At 41.2% G+C, this 18,753-nt stretch overlaps 1 protein-coding gene across 1 annotated transcript in view; it reads left to right on the forward strand.

The window, feature by feature from the left end:
• Lpgat1 (lysophosphatidylglycerol acyltransferase 1) overlaps nucleotides 1-18,753 on the forward strand; it is a 67,634-nt gene that overhangs the window by 38,289 nt on the left and 10,592 nt on the right. The window contains exons 4-6 of the mRNA XM_028760845.1: nucleotides 1,321-1,416; nucleotides 4,706-4,979; nucleotides 8,240-8,366. Of these exons, the coding sequence (XP_028616678.1) occupies nucleotides 1,321-1,416; nucleotides 4,706-4,979; nucleotides 8,240-8,366 (497 nt within the window). The remainder of the gene's footprint in view (nucleotides 1-1,320; nucleotides 1,417-4,705; nucleotides 4,980-8,239; nucleotides 8,367-18,753) is intronic.

The following is an 18,753-nucleotide window of genomic DNA, read 5'->3' on the forward strand; positions in this document are numbered from 1 at the left end:
GTACATACATGTGTATGTAACAACACTAAATGGACTTAGCAGGCTGGATTTATATACATACATGTGTATATAACAACACTAAATGGACTTAGCAGGCTGGGTTTATATACATACATGTGTATGTAACAACAATGACTGAAGAGGACGTCACTGGAAGACGTGGGATGGGTACTTATGTAAACGCAGTATTCATATGGAATTCTCAAAAGAATAAAAAATAAATGAAAAAATATACTTCATCACTAATTCAAAATATGTTTAGATGAGCTGGGAATGGTGGTGTGTGCCTTTAATTCCCCAGCACTGAGGAGGCAGTGGCATGCTTATCTCTCAGTTGGAGGCCAGCCTGATCTACAAAGTGAGTTCCCGGACAACCAGGACACAGAGAAACCCTATCACAACCCCTCCACCCCCCTAGTGGGGGAGCGGGGAAGCTTGGATGATTATGGAGGCTTGGCTAGAGTGTAGTGTAAAAGTACTTTTTACTCTGTTGTAATTGTCTTCCCTGAGGCTTACTGCTTCAGTCTGCTAACCTAGGGCTAATCCTCAAAGCTTCTAGCCTCCATACAATCATGTCTAGGCCTAGAATGTTTTAGGCCTAGAGACTTACTGCTGAATAAGCTCACACTTTCTAGCTCTTTCTGAACTTTGCCTAGCTGGTTGAACTCAATTGTTCTGGCTCAAATTCCGCTCCAAGCTGACAGATTCAATCTGGCTTCTCTCAGCTTCTCCTGAATTGCTCTGTTTGGCCTTGTACTAACTTTGGCAATCTGTTCTAATCTTCTGGCTCCTTCTCATTATTTGTCTTTACCAATGTCTAGCTTTGTCTCTCTCTGCAACATGTCTTTTTGCAAAACCACCTCTTCCTTTCTCTCTGCATTGCCCCTTAAATAGTTTCTCCTTGTGAGAATTGGACATATCCTTTTATGGTAGTTTGAATATATCCTTTTATGGTAGTTTGAATTCAAGGCCTAGGTAGTGGCACTAGAGTTGCCTTGGTCATGGTGTCTCTTCACAGCAGTAAACCCAAACTAAGACACCTATTCTATCAAACCTTTCTTTGATTCTTCACTTTGACTACCGCTTAAATACACATCACTTTCAAACATGGCTGCTTCCTGCTGCAAACTAACTTTACCTTCATTGTTTGGACATAATTAAAAGTGGGTGTTCATGCTGAGCCACACCACAACTAGAAACAGCTTTTTTCAGTAAATAACACAATATTAGGGTTCACAGTGTGATCAAATATCCTGCAACAGTGTAGCAAGTTTCTTGTCTCCAACACTGAAGTAACCATGTCTGATTTAAATGTTTCAGGTTGTGGCTCAGATGATGTGGCTGATGGATCATATTTTCAAGTATACAAACTTTGGAATTGTCTCTCTTATTCATGGAGACTTCTTTATAAGACAGGTGAGTGACGAACGTTGTTCTTTCAGTGTTCAGACAGTTAAAGTGATTGATTATGTTGATTATGGAAAAAGTGGTATGACAAACTAGTTGGGCTGAGTATCAAGTAGACCTTGTTCTCCGGCCTTGGCTCCTCCTTTGAGTCTTTGCTCTGTAAACATTTATTTCAATCTCACTTGAAACACACATGACCAAGCACCTGCCACACTCGCGCTCTTCATGTCATAAGCCGGGTGGATTGGCAAATGAAATGCTCCTTTTCCTCATCTTCACATGAGAACAGTAGGTGGGCTCCCTCAAGAAGCTGTAGGAGCCACATGAACAGTGCCTGCTGCCTTCAGCATCTTACCATGAGCACACTGCCACCATCTGACTTCTACTGTTACTGTTGTCTTAAGTACCTTGCTATGTGGTAAGAAGATATCGTAGTTACCAGCAGAGAGATTATTAATAGTAAATAAATAGAATAATAATAATAGGAAGTGATGGGGAAATTCATAGAAACCCAAATGAGTACATCAGGTATCTATTGATCCAGAAAATGTTGAAGAGAATATAATATTTGGTATATGGATCAAATGACTGGAGATGAGTTGGGAAGGGTTGTAAACTCAAGGAATAGTCTCCCGTAGGCGAGAGAATGGTTACTTCTTCCCCAGTCAGCACTGCACGGCAGCATTCTCACACCCACTGAGTACCACACACTTCCTTCTTCCAAAGAGGAGAAATACCAGTGCCGTGGTTACTCGATGTTCATGTACTTAACAACTTTAATCTTGATTGTATGGTCCTGTGCACAGAAGTTCTTAATGAATACCTGATAAACCAGATGAATCTTGTTCTGAGGAACCACAAATTACGGCATAAGGCAGAAGCAAGTAGAAAGCACAAGAGTGAGCAACAGAAAGATCAGCAGCTGTGGAGGGTCCGGTGGGAAGGCTAGCTGGTCCTCTTACGTGGTAAAGTCTGAGGAGATGACTGAAGTTGGGAAGTGTAACTGTTGATGTTGATGGTGAGCATCAAGAAGTTAAACTCTCAGTGTGCTCTGAAGTGTAAAAATGAAAAAAATGTGTACTCAAATCTTTTCAGTTAATGGCAGTCAAGGTTTTGAAGCCATACAGACTATTTCAAAGTAACTGAAAATTAATTTCTAAAAGAACAACATTGTCCTCTCGGAGATTAGGAGTAAAGCTTCTATAACATGGGAGTGAAGGGTCTAGAAAAGATGTTAATTTAGTCAAATGTGTTGGCTCACGCCTGTGTTCCTAGCCCTTTAGACAGAAGTGGGAGGGTAGAGAACTCAGAGTCATTCTGCAGAGCAAGTTCAAGGCCAGCCTGGGACATGTAAGACCCTCTCTCAGAAGAAAGAGGACAAGGTGGTTTTGGGGTTTTTTTTGCTTTTGTTTGTTCATTTTTCAAGAAAGAGTTTCTCTGTATAATATCTCTGGCTATCCTGGAACTCACTTTGTAGACCAGGCTAGCCTCACTTAGAGAGAACTGATTGCCTCTGCCTCCTAAGTGCTGGGATTAAATGTATGAGTCACCTGCTTAATTATACTTTTTAATCATAGTCTTAATTCAGTAAGCTTTAAAAGTCTTTTTTTTTTTAATTGTGGTACATTTAATCTGAAGACTGGAAGCACACCTACTTTAAGGAGCTTTGTGACTGTGCTGGCTGGCCTGCGTTGACAGGAAGGAGGCTTCTGATGCTGACTGGAGGGTGGGGCCTTCCAGTAGCTTTGTCTGCTGTCTGTTTCCAGCCTCCATGTCATGCTTTCTCACAGCTAAGATCCAGTTCATGCCCTTGTCCCCTCTGCTTCCAGGGGTTTCCCTGCATGCGTCTGTTCCTCATGCCTACGTGTGGCTGAGCATTGTCATTGTTGGCTACTGCAGGATTTCCCTGACTTACCCAATGGTCTTTTTTTTTTTCGTCATCACAGAAATCAGTAAAACTTGGCTGCTGTATAGATAAAACATTACTTATCTTGGGAGGCAGAGGCAGGTGGATTTCTGAGTTCGAGGCCAGCCTGGTCTACAGAGTGAGTTCCAGGACAGCCAGGGCAACACAGAGAAACCCTGTCTCGAAAAACCAAAACAAAAAAAAAAGACTACTTATGATATAAGTAATATTATGACATTTCTTTGCTCAAAATTATCCAGCAATTTTGCATTTAAGGCTTAGTCCTGTGGCAGCTGGATAGTTCAGTTCATATCCATATTGGTCTTACAGAGGGCCTGAGATTGGTTCCCTGGACTTAAGTCAGACTGCTCACAGCCACCTATGTCTCTATTTGGAGGAAATCCAACACCCTCTGCCTCCCTGAGCATTTGTAGGCAAGTAGTGTACATAAGTGGAGCGCAGGCTACTGTGTGCACATGCTCACACACACAGTGGTGCATAGGCTACTGTGTGCACATGCTCACACACAGTGGTGTACATAGTGCAGTACAGGCTATTGTATGCACATGTACACACATACACACGCACACACACACACACATTTTTTAATTAAAAAAAAAAAACCCAGTAAAACTCAGCATCATGCCTTAGTCCCTTTCTGTCTGGTCTCTGCTTTTTGTCACCTACCACTGTCTGTCTCCTCCATTGTTGACTAGGGCACTGCTCTTGTTTCTTTGTTTCCTTGTTTGTAAGACATAGTCTTACTGTGCAATCCTGGTTTGAAACTCATTGGGTAAACCAGGCTAGTCTTGAACTCATAGAGATCCACCTCTCTCTGCCAACTAGTACTGGGATTCAAGTTGTGTGCTCGCACTCCAGGCCCTAGCATGTCAAGTGTCTTCCCACTGTGGCCTGTATCTTCTTTGACTCTTGTCAGTTGGAGTGCTCTGCCTTCATCTTGTGTGGCTTATTCTCCCCTCGTGTTATCTAGCAGGTCTTTGTTCAGCTCTTACCTCCTGGCATCGCGTGCCTTGCTCACCCTGATCCTTTTCATCCCTCTTATATTTTCCTTCCTAAAACCCATCACCCATGGCGTTTACCCTGCACTTCTCCATGTGCTCTCCTGGTTACTCCCCTGCTTCTGGGGTTGGAACTGTAATTGGCCACACTAAGTGGGCACCAAACTGCTAAGTTGCTTTTCCACCAGGAAGAAGTTCCTTTGTATAAGTTTGAATAGCTCCTCCCCCTTTACCACTCCACTCAAAAAGAGAAATATCTTAGGAAACCACTGTTCTATCCTACAATTGCATTCTAGTTTTGAAGCAGTTGTTTCTATTTGATCTTGGGGTATTTTAATCTCAACTGTCCTTACTATGTGTGTATACCTTCCAGGGAAGAGCCTATCGTGACCAACAGCTGCTGGTTCTCAAGAAGCACCTTGAACATAATTACAGGAGCAGAGATCGAAAATGGATTGTTTTGTTTCCTGAAGGGGGCTTCCTCAGGAAGAGGAGAGAAACAAGCCAGGCATTTGCCAAGAAAAATAACTTGCCATTTCTTACACATGTCACTTTGCCAAGGTTTGGGGCAACAAACATTATTCTGAAGGCACTTGTAGCACGGCAGGAAAATGGAAGCCCAGCAGGAGGAGACGCTAGAGGCTTAGGTAGGGTACCTTAGCATTGCTTGTCTTGTTTGAACTGAAATGCTTTCTAGAGTTCTAATTCTTTTTTTGTTTTGTTTTGGTTTGGTTTTGTTTTTTTTGTTTGTTTAGTTGGTTTGGAGTTTTGAGACAGGATCTCTTTATGTAGTCTTGGGCTGTCCTAGAACTATATAAACCAGGCTGGTCCCAAACTCAAATAGATGTGCCTGCCTCTGCTTTCTGAGTGCTGAGATTAAAGTTTTACACCACCAAGCCTGGCTCAATTCTTTTAAAATAACTTTCAACAATTAGAATTGACAGTCGGGGAGAGGATGAAGTTATAATCTCTTCAGATTTCTCTTTAAAGTAGTTGATATTCACAATAATGCACTAAAATAATTACAAGTGTGTGGTCAAAGATGTCTCCCCGCCTGCCTGTTCTTACTTAGTGCGATTTCTGCCAATAATGATGCAAGTTACTGGAGAATGTTTTCTTTGCTTTTAATAGACAACAAAGTTAACGTAATTTGGCAGTATTGATTAAGACCCTTAAAGTATTAATAAATGACTCAGTCATTCTACTACAAATAATTTTTAAATAAAAGCAGTCTACATCAGGCACAATGGCTTGTGCCAGTAAATCTAGTACCGTGAGTCTGAGGAGGAGGAGGAAGAAGAAGAAGAGGATTACCTTTGAGTTCTAGGTCAGCCTGAGCTGCAAAATGAGGCTTTGTGCCAAAAATAAATAATCATAATCTGCATATAGGTAGTGAAACTTGTCACAGGTATACTTATAATAAAGCAGCCAGAGGGAGAATGGACAAGCAGTTCCCATACCACAGCCACACAAATGATGCATTGGAGAGTTTGGGTTGCCTGACAAAGTGTTTACACTAGGGTGTAGGTATGTGGGGGAGGGACAACATAGAAGTCTTGTGGAAATAATGGGAACTCCAAACTTAACCATCAGACAGCAGGAAACAAGTGACAGGAAGATACCAGCAGCTGGCAGAGATTGTCCCATGAGCTGTAACGTTGTGGCTCATTCTCCAGAATTTTAAAATAATGAGCACATACTGTTTTAATAGCCAAGAAAGAACAAGCAGCACTCAGTGATGCGGCTCCTAAGGAACAGGTGAGCCTCAGAAGCTGTTTGTGCAGGCGCAGAAGCGGCCTCCTCCAAGACACCTCTGCTACAAGGGCTCTCTGAGAAGCAGCTAAAGGAGAGTCCTGAGGCCTGTTTCTCTGATAGCATTTCAGAATTCTTTAGTATTATTTAAATAAATGTTGAAATGGTTGGCGCTCAGAAACATTTTCAGATTCTGAGCAGAGCAGATGTAGAAATAATGCCCATGAAATTGCTCTGCATTTTCCCTTTCACTTGCTTTTTTCAAGTAGCTACTTGGCAGTCAGCTTTTTTAATCTTTTATCATCTATTAAAAAGGCAAATTGAAAGAATCTTTTAATAGAAAAGCAAAGTTCAGAGCAGCTTCACTGCTGGAGAGACAGTGTGCAATGTCAGGCAGGCCAAAGCTGCGAGCGAAGGTCTTCCAAACGGGATTAGTCCAACGAAAAGGACTGCTATTTGCACAGCCCACCCAGACAGTGCCCAGCAGTGGGCTGGATCTCAAAGGACAATTGTGATAGCAGTTGCCTGCTAATGAAGAAAAGACTTCTTTCAGATAGCCACAAATTCAATATATTTAAATCTTAAGTCATCCGAATACCTGAAAAGTATTCTGCTTTCTTCTATTTTAATATTTTCCATTGTTTTCTTTGGTTTCCATAGTCACTAGTACTTATCCTCTGTAAACACAAACCCTACCTTTGTGTTTTTAATGTGTGTTCTAGGCGCATATCGAAATGATATTCTGCCTGATTACTTTTAGTAGTGCCGGGATCTTCCGAGTGGTAACTCATGCTGGACTGAGCTCCGCTGGGCCTTTCACTCTTCCTTTCATCATGAGGATCTCTAAACCTAGAATTCAAAGAACTTACACTGCCTGTCCGTGAGCTGTCATCTGCACTCTCAAGTTTACCACATTTACTGTAACCTATCTCTCTCCCCTCTCTTTGTCCAGTAGTTCATGTTGTTTGATTGCTTTTGCTTTGGTTTGGTTTGGTTTTTGAGGCCAAGTCATGTAATCCAACCGCCTTGAACCACTTACCATCCTGTCTTCCTGCCGCAGTCTTCTGAGAGCTGCAGCTGCAGGCCTGAGACACTATGCTCAGAGAAAACTGTTCCTTCTTAAAAATTACCCCCGACAGAATGTTACTCCAAAATCTTTTATGGAATTTAAAGCTTGTTTTAATTTTTTGTTTGTTTATTTATTTGTTTGTTTGTTTTGGTTTTTCAAGACAGAGTTTCTCTGTGTAACCCTGGCTGTCCTGGAACTCACTCTGTAGACAAGGCTGACCTCGAACTCAGAAATCCACCTGCCTCTGCCTCCCAAGTGCTGGGATTAAAAGCGTGCGCCACCACTGCCTGGCTTTGTTTTAATTTCTAACAAGGAGAAGTAATTGACTCCTAATATAATTTAGACTCAGACTGGAAAATGATTCTAGACACTTCACGTGTAGGACAGACAATCCCACTTGAACACACTGAAAGCCAGTGTTCTCTGTGAGAATCCCCTCTCCAGTCTTGCTCGGTTTTGTTCTCATTGCTGGAAACAAAAACAGTGTGAAGGAGCAGAGTAAGCAGAGCTCTCCCGTCCTCACAGTGGTGGCTGCTGATCGTGCCTTCTGAAGGGCAGGGGAGGAACATTATTAAGGTGCGACTCTTGCTAAAACTGACGAAGCTTCCCCACCCCCAACAGTAATCAAAAACAATGTATGTGTGAGTTTATTTTATTTCTGTTTTTCCAAATTTGTTTAAATGTCCCCTAAGTATTAATATGGTAAATCATAAGTTTTGTTTACATTTATTGGTTTGGTTTTGAAGTCTGCTTTTCATTTTTATGATGTATGCTTTACTTTCTGGCCTTTCATAGGGTTTTTTGTGTAGGAGTGATAATATATAATAAGACCTTGCTATTGTATAATTATACTGAAAATTTGAATGAGCTTGTGAAGTAAATAATAGTGTTCTATTGTTTGTTCTGAAGTAATGTACTTTATAGTAAGATGCTTTCATTTTATGCTAAGAGCGCTGTTGAACAGCAGGAGCAGCGTCCACCTTTTTTCTCAAAACAAAGGCACATGAGTATGCTTGAGCTGCTTAAGTGAGTTCTGTGCTGCAGGTACAGAAACCTCACCCAACTGTACTTTTTCTTTACTTTCAGAATGCAAATCAAGAGGCCTCCAGTGGATAATAGATACAACCATAGCTTATCCCAAAGCTGAACCAATAGACATTCAGACCTGGATCCTGGGGTACAGGAAACCGACGGTCACTCATGTCCATTACAGGTCAGTGCTGTAACTTCGTGTGTGGCTAATACAGCTACCTCAGGACAGGAAGAATCTTAATATTTAACTTAACCAGACAGTGGAAATACTGACATAGTTCATGTTTATAGGAAATAAAAATCATTCTTATGCTGAATTTTTAATATGAAAATTAATTTGAAGTAGTTATTTTCACTGATGATAAAGATTTCTAAAACCAGTGTTCCTCAAGGATAAATATACTCACAGGTGTTAAGTAGACATATTAATAGAAATGAAAAATTTTCAAAATAATTCATTATATTTCTGAATGCTTTTCTAGATAACTGAGTTATATTGCACCCATAAAATTTTTTAAATTGTGTGTGTGTGTGTGTGTGTTTCTGCCAGGCTCACTTGGCACCAAGTGCTGGAAAAGGCAAGTGATTGTGAGCTGCCTGAGGTAGGTGCGGAGAGCGGACCCAGGTCCTCTGCAAGAGTAGCAAGTGATTCTCACTACTGAGCATCTCTGTACCCTCCACATGTAACATTTCTCATCTTACTACTCTCTTGTCTACTGCGTAATATCAGCAAAGGCATTAGTGGACATTTTGTGTTTGCTTCTAAGGATTCTTTTATATACGTTTTGAGGGAGCTTTATGTAAATGCATGGAGATGTTTCCCTGGCGTGAACGATCCATGCACAGTTTGGCCACCTTATAAGCTGTTTAGCTTTACTCTGCTTGTCAGAGACCTGAGTACAAATCAGCAGACTTTGAGATTAAGGAGTCAAACCTCAGGGAGGGCACAGTTACCATAAAGGCCCCAGAATAGAAGGAACTGCCCAGGTTCTACACACAGATCTACAAGCAGATGCATATTTGCATATGTGTTTATATTACTGATCTGCATTCTTTAAATACAGATGGGAGGACTTGAAGCTTAAATTTTACAACCAAAATGTTACAGTTTTTAGTTTTTGATGGGCGAGGAGTAACTAAAATATAGGTGAGTGCATTGTGTGACTTATGTTAACAAATTAGGAAGTTCATGCGTAAGGCAAGAGTATAAACCTTCATTATTCTGATTCCATCTCACTAGTGTTTTCTTTGATTGTTTTGGGTTTTGTTCGTGTGTGTGTGTGTGTGTGTGTGTGTGTGTCTAAAAAATATAAACTGATGGAATTAGGTCCCTTTCTCTTTTGTTATGTAAAGAGATTACAAGGGAAACCAAACCCAGAAAGAAAGAATGCCGTCTGGAAGCAATGTCATGTGGTTTTTTTGCCTCTCCCTCTGTAGTGCTGGGATCAAATATATGTGCCACCACACCTTGCAACAAGATTAAATTTTAATTGCAGAGTAAAATGTTCGCAAGAGTAAAAGCAAAAATAACCCCTATACTTAGTATAAATAAATGCCTGCTTTATTCCAAAATGGGACAATGTGTTAAAAATGATGAGCCTTTTATTCAGAATTAGCTTATATTTTAATTTTTTTAGATCTTGAGAAAAACTGAAACTTTAAGCATGTTGGCTTAAGAGACATGAAGGCTGAAGCATTGCTGGAGGTGGAAGGCAGAGCCTCAGGCCTGCCAGACTAGCGCTCTCCCGCTCTCCCGATACATCCCTAGCTGCAGGCATTGCTTTGCATGCCTGATTTGATTAGAGCACTGGACTCTTTGGAGAGAGCATTTTGTTTGGGAGCTTGACCAAGAATTTAATTTCACTTTTTTGGGTTGTTTTGGGTTTTTTTGTTTTGTTTTAAGGGGGAACTAATTTAGAAAGAAATACTTAACACTTTAAGATAAGTAAGTATGCAGGCTGGGCGTGGTGGCACACACATTTAATCCCAGGACTCAGGAGGCAGAGGGGCTACATAGCTAGTGATCTGCAAGGCCTAGTCTGTAGTGCCTGTTCCAGACAGTCAGGGCTTCATGGAGAGACCCTGTCTCTCAAATTAAATTAAATTAAAGTTAAAAACTATTTAGCAAAAGCATATGGATGTTAGCATTTATATGCTTTATATGCTTTAGGTCTTTTTTTAGTTAACAAAACTAATAGCTAGTTCAAGCCAAAAAGATTCACAATTCAAAGATGATAGCTTTGGACACTGGAGAAATGGCTTAGCAGTTTAGAGAACTGGCTGCTCTTCTAAAGGACCTGGGTTCAATTCCCAGCACCTACATGACAGCTTACAAGTATCTAACTGCAGTTCCAGGGGATCCAACACGCTCACACAGACACAACATTGCACAGAAAAATTTAAAAATTTAAATTTAAAAAAATCATTTAAAAATGATGATAGCTTTGATCTTACATACTGACAGTAAGGTTGTAACCTTATGTGATTCACAATAGAACTGCCTGATTCAGTAGTTCTAATGCAGGGTATATGCATACCTTACATTGGTATAAAGAATATTAATATTACATCTATATAACTAGTGATTTTCAAATTTTTATTTATGAGAAAAATTTCTATTACTTAAAAACAGAGCGTTGTATTTAGTAATTTTTTTGCTAAATATAATATATACATATTTATGATTAATATGTTATTTTGGTTTTCCCTTCTGCTTTTATCTTCCTAAAACAAAACAAAACAAAACAAAGGCCCTGCATTCATTCTCATCACTGCCCAAAACAGAACAAACTTCAAAAAGCAAAATTATAGTATGGGAATGAGTTTAGCTGGACTTGGTGACACATGTATGCAGGGCTCAGCTCCTGAGAGGGTGAAGCCAAGGGAGTCACACGTTCACTTTCAGCCGTGGAGTAATGTCTAGGCAGTCTGACCTTCATGAGACTGTCTGAAAGTGAGGGAGAGAAGAGGAAGGAAGGAAGGGAGGGAGGAAGGGAGGGAGGGAGGGGGGGAAATGGAGAAAGAGAGGGGAAGAAAAAACCTACTATCAACATGGCTGTATAGGGCCAAACTGAGATCAATGAAAAGATTAAACTGTCTGAATCTGCGTGACTCAGGAAACATTGAATATCAGTGCATAAAGGATAAACTAATGGCTTTGGTGCCATTAATTGACAATGTGGAAGTAAATGCACTTGTGAGTTCACAGCACCTATACTGAGGAGTTTGAAGAAAATGTTGAAGACTCTGTACAGGCACCATTCATGCGTGTGGTACACATATACACACACTCAGGAAGATACTCATACACATAAAATTAAATAAACAAATCCAACCAAAGAAGATGGGGTAAAATCAGTGTGGTTATAGGGGCATTAATACATTAATACATGGTCGTAGCATACAGTTTGAAGAGCAGTTTGTCAGTACTCTTTAAAACCTCTATGATCCAGCTGCTTTACTTAAGGTGTCTGGTTCTGGAGAAATAGAAGGTACTGATTTTGGATGACTTTATATCTGACACCCAGAATGCTGCACTAGTATACCAGCAGTAATCTCTACCACTGAATTGTGGCTTTCTCTAAAAATGTCCACATGTCCACCTTTCCTTCCTGTTATCAGTGGCAGGGCCCACTCTCCTGTTTTCAGATAAGAAGTGTCAGAGATGCTGGAGAAAAATCACTCCATAGTTAAAAGGACTTGCCGTTCAAGCTTTAGGACTAGAATTGAGATCCCCAGCACACGGATAAAAGCCAGGTCAAAGTCCACGTGCAGTTCCAGCTTGTGGGAGAGGGGGATGGGATCCCAGAGCACACTAGCTGGCCTGATTGACAGTGTCATTGCTCTCTGGTTCTGGAGAAAGACCCTGCCTTACTGAGCAAATTGGAAAGTGATCGAGGGAAACCATGACATCAACCTCAGGCCTCCACATGTACACACATGCATCCTCACACGTGTGTCCACATAATGGGGAATGTACACACACACATACACATGAGGTGAAAACAAAAGAAGTCTTGGAGTCATCTTTGACTCTTCTTTCCTCCACACTTCATATCCATGTGGTCAGGGAATCTTTGTTTCTAAATTCTCACATGTATCTTGGTCTGGCTATTTCTTTTCACTCTGGCAGTATCTACCATCACTCTAGCCCTTCCGAATAACTATATGCAATGCTTATTGGCTTATCTGTGTTCACCTTCGTCCCTCGTGGTGGTTTCAATGATGAATATCTGCCCCATCCCTAATAGGCTCATCTGTTTGCATGCTTGGTCCCCAGTTGGTGAACTGCTTGAAAGGATTAGGAAGTGTGGCTCTGTTGGGGGAGGTGTGGCTCTGTTGGGGGAGGTGTGGCTCTGTTGGAGGAGGTGTGTTACTGGAGGTGAAGGATGCCCGGAGTCTAACTCTCTGCCTTTGGATCAGAATGTAAAGCTCCCAGCCACTGCTCCAGTGCCATGCCTGTCTGCTCTCCACCATGGTAATAGAATAACCCTCTGAAACTGTAAGCAAGATTAAATATTTTATTAGCGTTGCCTTGGCTATAGTGTCCCTTTCACAGAATAAAACAGTGACTAAGACATTCCTCTACCATGCATTTCCAATCTAATATCCAGAATGATCCTTTCGAAATCTAGGCTATATCAGCCTGTAGCTGAGATAATACGATGTCCCATCTAAAGCCTGGAGCTTGTACAGTGTTTGTCTGGCATCTTCCCTCTGACCTCATCACTGGTGCTTTTCCTTCCACTCTGTGCTTTTCTTGTTCTTGTTGTATATACCAAACATGGGCAGGTTGATTCCTCTACCCCAGAAATCTGCATGATGAGTTTCTTTACTTCCTTCCAGTCTATCTCAAACTTAAAATTGTAGCCGTCCTGCAGCCAATGTGCATGACAGATTTGGAACAATTCTCTAGTTGTACATCTTTTATTTGAGAGTTATAATTATCAAAATTAAGTTTTGAAGACCATCCAAAAGGGAAAAATTATGTACCACGTTTCATAAATTATAAGGCATATTTTTTCATATTAACATCTCTAAAACTGGAAAGCATACAGAAAACAATGTCATAAAACGTTGTTTGTGCCAGGAAGTACCATGCAGATGGCATTCAGCAGAGAGACTTTTACTTCTAATTGAACTTCTGAGGTTCAGGTTAAAACAATCAATTGAAAAAAGAGACCACCCACAAAAGTAGGAGTTTGGGTTCATATTTAGATGCATATCATTTAGTAATCAAGGATATTGACATCCTCAAATAATATAGTCTTTATTTTCAATGTTCTGATATTTTCCTCTGTAATTTAAAAGTGAGCTTTAAATTTATGTACTAACAATGAGGTAAGTGTCAGACTAGAATTAACATGTAAGAGTCAGCTATTCTATATGTGGCACTAAGTTTTAAGTCAGTTTTTCCCAGTACCTATAGTGTCCTAGTTCTATTGTGCTACCCACTTAGTCCTAGGAGTGCATGTTCTGAGCTGGACCACCTTCAGCCAGGCCCAGGTGTCTCTCATAAGGAGTGTGAGGTCACCTGTGAGCTAAGGTAGCGTGTCGCTCTGACAGAAAGTGAGTGTTCGTCCTCTGGCTCCTCTAGTGCTGGCAGCCTTGCTCTCTCGTTCCTCCTGAGTATTCATTTTACCCAACTTAACCAACTTACCTCCCCCATTCCTTCTTACGTCTTCCTGACTTTTCTCACCATTGAATTTCTGGCTTCTGCTTTTCCCTTAAAAAAAAAAAAAGAAGAAGAAGAAGAAGAAGGAAGAGGAAGAAGAGGAAAAGGAAGGAGGAAGGAGAAGGAAGAAGAGGAGGAGAGGAAGAACTTAATGCTTTTTTTCTAGTTTCCAGTTGGAAGGTTACACATACATTCTAATTTCAGATGTTTAGTTAGGTCTGAGGCTGCAGAGCTGGCTCGGCAGTTACCGGCTCCTTTTTCTACCTGATAACCCAAGCTTGTCACCTGGACCCACACAGTGGAAGAGAGCTGATTGCTATAAGCTGTCCTCTGACCTCCACACGCATGTACTCTAGCATATGTGTATGCATGCAGATGCAAATACATGTAACAATTGTTTTTTAAAAATAAAAAGGTGAATAAGTAGACCTAACAGATCTGGTCCTGCTTCTATAGTGAAGTCAAGGATGTGAGGTGAGTGAGTCATTTTCAAACCCAGCAGATCTTCAGCCTCTAGTTACACGACATGCCAAATTTCTTCACATGTAAACAGTTTTACGTGAAAAACATGTTACTGTAGTATGTTAAGAGTTCTCCAAGCTGGGCAGTGGTAGCACACACCTTTAATCCCAGCACTCAGGAAGAGGAGGCAGGCGGATCTTTGTTTGAGGTAGCCAGGTCTACACAAAGAAACCTTGTCTTAAAAGACAAAGGTTCTGTAGAGAAACAGAGCTAATAGAACATACTAGTTATGGATCCCCAGTTGGTTATGGATGCTAAGAAGGCCCAGGGTTTTGTAGACCGCTAGTTGGACATGCAGGTAAGCCAGGAGAGTACTCCAGCCCAAATCTATAGGCTGACCATTCAGGAACCAATGTTATAGGCCCTAATCCAAGCCTGAAAGCCCCACACCAGGGGTCCAATAGTGTAAGCAAGCCCTGGAACCAGTGTGAAGGCCTGAGAACCAGTTATGTCATTCTGAACCTAGTCTAAAGCTTGAGGGATCTCAGAAATTTAACTAGGTATAGTAAAGAACCACAGTTACAGCCGAAAGACAATTCACTGTGGTGAGAATATGCAACTCTAGATATCTTATGCTTTGCAGAAGATTATAATCTGTTTGATGAGTAGAAACACTGGAAATGAGCTGTATCCTCTACTTGTCTCTCCCAGGGGGACCAGGTATTTTCCATGTGAGGTAGGGGTGAGATTTAAGGTCTCACTGTATGACCTGACTGGACTTTGCTTTGTAGACATGGCTGACCTTGAACTCACAGATACCTTCCTGAGTGCTGGGAGTAAAGGGATACACCACCATGGCAGCATTTTCCACTTTGAAGTCCCTTTAAGGTCTAACAAAGTGTCATTGCTATTCTTTTTTTAATTTGTATTTTGACGATGGTCTGGCCATGTAGCTCTTGCTGGGCTGGAACTCTCTTGGTAGACCATGCTGGCCTCTAACTTAGAGAGACCCACCTGTCACTGCTTCCCTAGTGGTGTAATTAAAGGTGTGCACCACCATACCCAGCAGTATTCAATATGTTTGTTGTTAACACATTAACGGTGTGGTTTTTATTGTGACATTTTCAGGCGTATACATAGGATATTTGATACTATCCTCTTCTGATATCCTCCCTAAATCTCACTCCCACCGATCCAACTTCCTCTTCCCAGCTAGCGCCCTTCTCCTCTCATATTTTTATTTATTTAATTGTGTGTGTAAGTGGCCTAGTGAGTTTCATTAGGGTTGGTTACAGGAGCAGAGTGTAAGGGGTTGTTTCAGGAGCACGGGCAGCTCACCAGTGGCTACAGTACTCTCCCTCCCCCATCAACCATGAACTGTATGAATCCTTGAGGAGGGTAGAACCTCATGAGCTTAGTTTAGTTTTATTGAAAATATTATGCCTAAAATATAGAAAGTCTTCGGGCTTATGTTTTAGTTGACTATTGGTTGAGCATAGCTCTCTTTGATGGTCATTGTTTAATCTGAGCCAGCATGGACACGTCCTGTAATCTCAGCATTTGGGAGATAGAGGCAGAAGGACCAGGAGTTCAAGGCCAGTCTGAGCTACAAAATGAGATCTTGTTTCAAAGACAACAAAAACAAAAAACAAAAACAAACAAACAAAACAAGCAAACAGCTATCAGGTGAGCTACTGTCTCACAGCAAGAAGCTGTGTTTGTTTTATGTACAGGAGTGTTTTGACTGTCCCCATAGGCACTTAGAAGAGGGCATCCTAGAACTGGAGTTAAAGACGATCGTGAGCCACCACGTGTTACCCAGGTCTTTTGTCAGAATTTAACATAACCTCAAAAATTGAGGAAAACTATAAAATATGTATCAGAAAAGCTTATGTAAAATAAAATATCAGAGAAGATAGTTGTCTTCGGGTGGCACTCAAAGTCTTTCACTGATGTATTAATGTCAGTTCAGTTCAGCAGACCTAGGTTTTGGCACTGTGCTGTATTTTATACTGTGTGTACAAAGGTGAGTTACAACACAGTTGGAAAAAGAAAAGCGACACATAAGAAATAGATAGGCTCCACACTGGAAAGTGTAGCCTTGAGCTGCAGGAGGAGACGAGGGCATGCTACAAGACAGCTAGATCCTTTTTCTCTATGGAAGCAGAGGAATCTGAGCTGAGAGTCTTCATACTTACTACATGGAAGGGGCTGTGACAGAGAGTTGAAGAGCTTATACTGGAGCTGGGGTCGGTGGAGGGAGGGAGGGTACAGGGATCTTTTTGTTATCTAACTTACAGTTGGTTTAACTTTTGAGTGTAACTTAGCTATGTTACTTAGACAAAACATTTTTAAAGTTCTGAGTCATATTTTTCTAGACAGCACTCAAGAGATAGCTTTTCCATGTCCTTCGCCATGAGCAAACATTCAGTCCCTCATTTAAGCTCAGGCAAGGGTTCTTCAAAGTGAAGCACTTACGTATTTGACTGGCTTGCTTTCCACTCCCTCTGCTAGACAGCTAGCTTCATAAAATCAGGAGAGACTGTTTCTGTCAGAACCTCTCTCCTGGACTAGCCTCTCCCATGTATGGGAGACTACCCACGTAGGGGATTACTGGAATGAATGAACTGAGGGTGAATCACGAGGTTTGTCAGCTCAAGTTTCACAATCTTGATGGCTTAAAAATTCAAATGTACTATCTCAGATGTGACAGTCTATCTATAAGGTAAACATTATTTTATATCTTTTTAAAGTATAATCTCACATAATGCTCTTAGGATTTTATGGATTTGGGAAAATGCTTTTTATTTAAAAGTACATTCTAGGTTACAGATAATCAGAACTTTAATTGCTTAAAAGAAGACAAGCTTGTTTATCATTTGGGTAGCTAGCTATCGGGATTGTAACGCCTTGATTCTGGTAGGTCTATGTTTACTTCCTTCACTGTCCTAAAAGCTCCTCTTAGTTTGCTTTGAGAGAACAGGTATTTACTACATTTGATCCCTTACTGTATTAGAAGATTACTCATTTTAATATTTTAATCCTGTGGTAACCTAACAAGCAGAGTAAAGTCGACTGCTCTTGAGAGGGAACATTTGGTCTGCCCTCCTGGCTGTGTGTTAGTCAAGAGAATGTCCAGGCAGCTGTGGGCAGATGGTAGGATAAAGTCTCAGCCTAAGCACTGCCCTGCTCTCTGTGCCAATCCCCATTTAAAGTGACAGAGCATCCAGCAATCACATTGTTCTTTCAAGAATTCATTTTTTAAACCCAAACTTTTGCTATTTAATTCAGTCTTATTTTTAATGTTAACACTCTCCTCGTAAGAATATAGACTACCTAAGACCTTTGACCTATGGCTCCCGCTATCTCATCCTTGAGTTAATGTGGCCTAGTTTAAATGATTACAAATGAATCTGATATAATGCAGCACATACTTCCCAGGCTAACTGACGTGATTCGAATCTTTTAAATCTCTCTTCCAAAGAGCACCTAATCAGAGGTAATCACTAGTCATGTGGCTTCACCGCACAGAGAGCCCTGTGATTGGTGTGTGCTGTGTCCTAAAGGGCAACGGGTAGATATGATGGGGGGGATGCACACCTAGAGCTCTGTTAGGTAATCTATAAGAGAGTACAAGGGGAGCTGACAACCAAAGCTGGAAGGTTGAAATGAGATCTTGGTACCCGCAGGGCCGCCTGGACGTTCTATTGACTAAAACACAGCCTGGGGGTGGGGGCAGACCAAATGCTCCCTCTCAAGAGCTTCTTTACTCTGCTTACATTACCATAGGATGAAAATACTAAGCTACCTTCTGTTGCTGTGATAAAACATTCTGGCCAAAAGTATTCTGAGGAGGAAAGGGTTTGTTGTTTTGTTTTGTTTCTCTTCAACTTTCACTTCCAGGTCATGTTCCATCATTGAGGGAAGTCAGGAAGTCAGGGCAGGAACCTGAAGACAGACTGCATGCTATTCCATACAGCATTACCTCTGACCAGAGGAGAGACTCAGAGGAAGAAAGTTGCTTGCTGTCTGGCTCACTCTCTGGATCCATGCTCAGCTGGCTTCTTTATACATTCCAGGCCTACCTGCCTTAGGATCATGCCACCCACAGTGGGCAGTTATCAGTCCAGACAGTCCTTTACAGACACACCCACAGGCCATTCTGATCTAGGCTGTTGACTACAACACTCAGTTGACTCTGTTTTGTCAGGTTGACAGTAAAAACTAACTAACATGTATACCTTAAAAGTTAGCCCAAATATTTATTATATCTCTAAGTAATGAAAAGTCCAGTTCAAAAAATTATCTTCTAATAATCAGGGAATTGGCCCACATAACTACATCCATCCAGAACCCGGCAAGCTCTGTGATATGGTTAACCTCCCAGCTCGGGCTTCCTGTGGAGTGCTGCTCTCCTCCATGAAGGACTGGT

This window comes from Grammomys surdaster, unplaced genomic scaffold, assembly GCF_004785775.1.
Source record: "Grammomys surdaster isolate TR1022 unplaced genomic scaffold, NIH_TR_1.0 130, whole genome shotgun sequence".
Lineage (NCBI taxonomy): Eukaryota > Metazoa > Chordata > Mammalia > Rodentia > Muridae > Grammomys > Grammomys surdaster.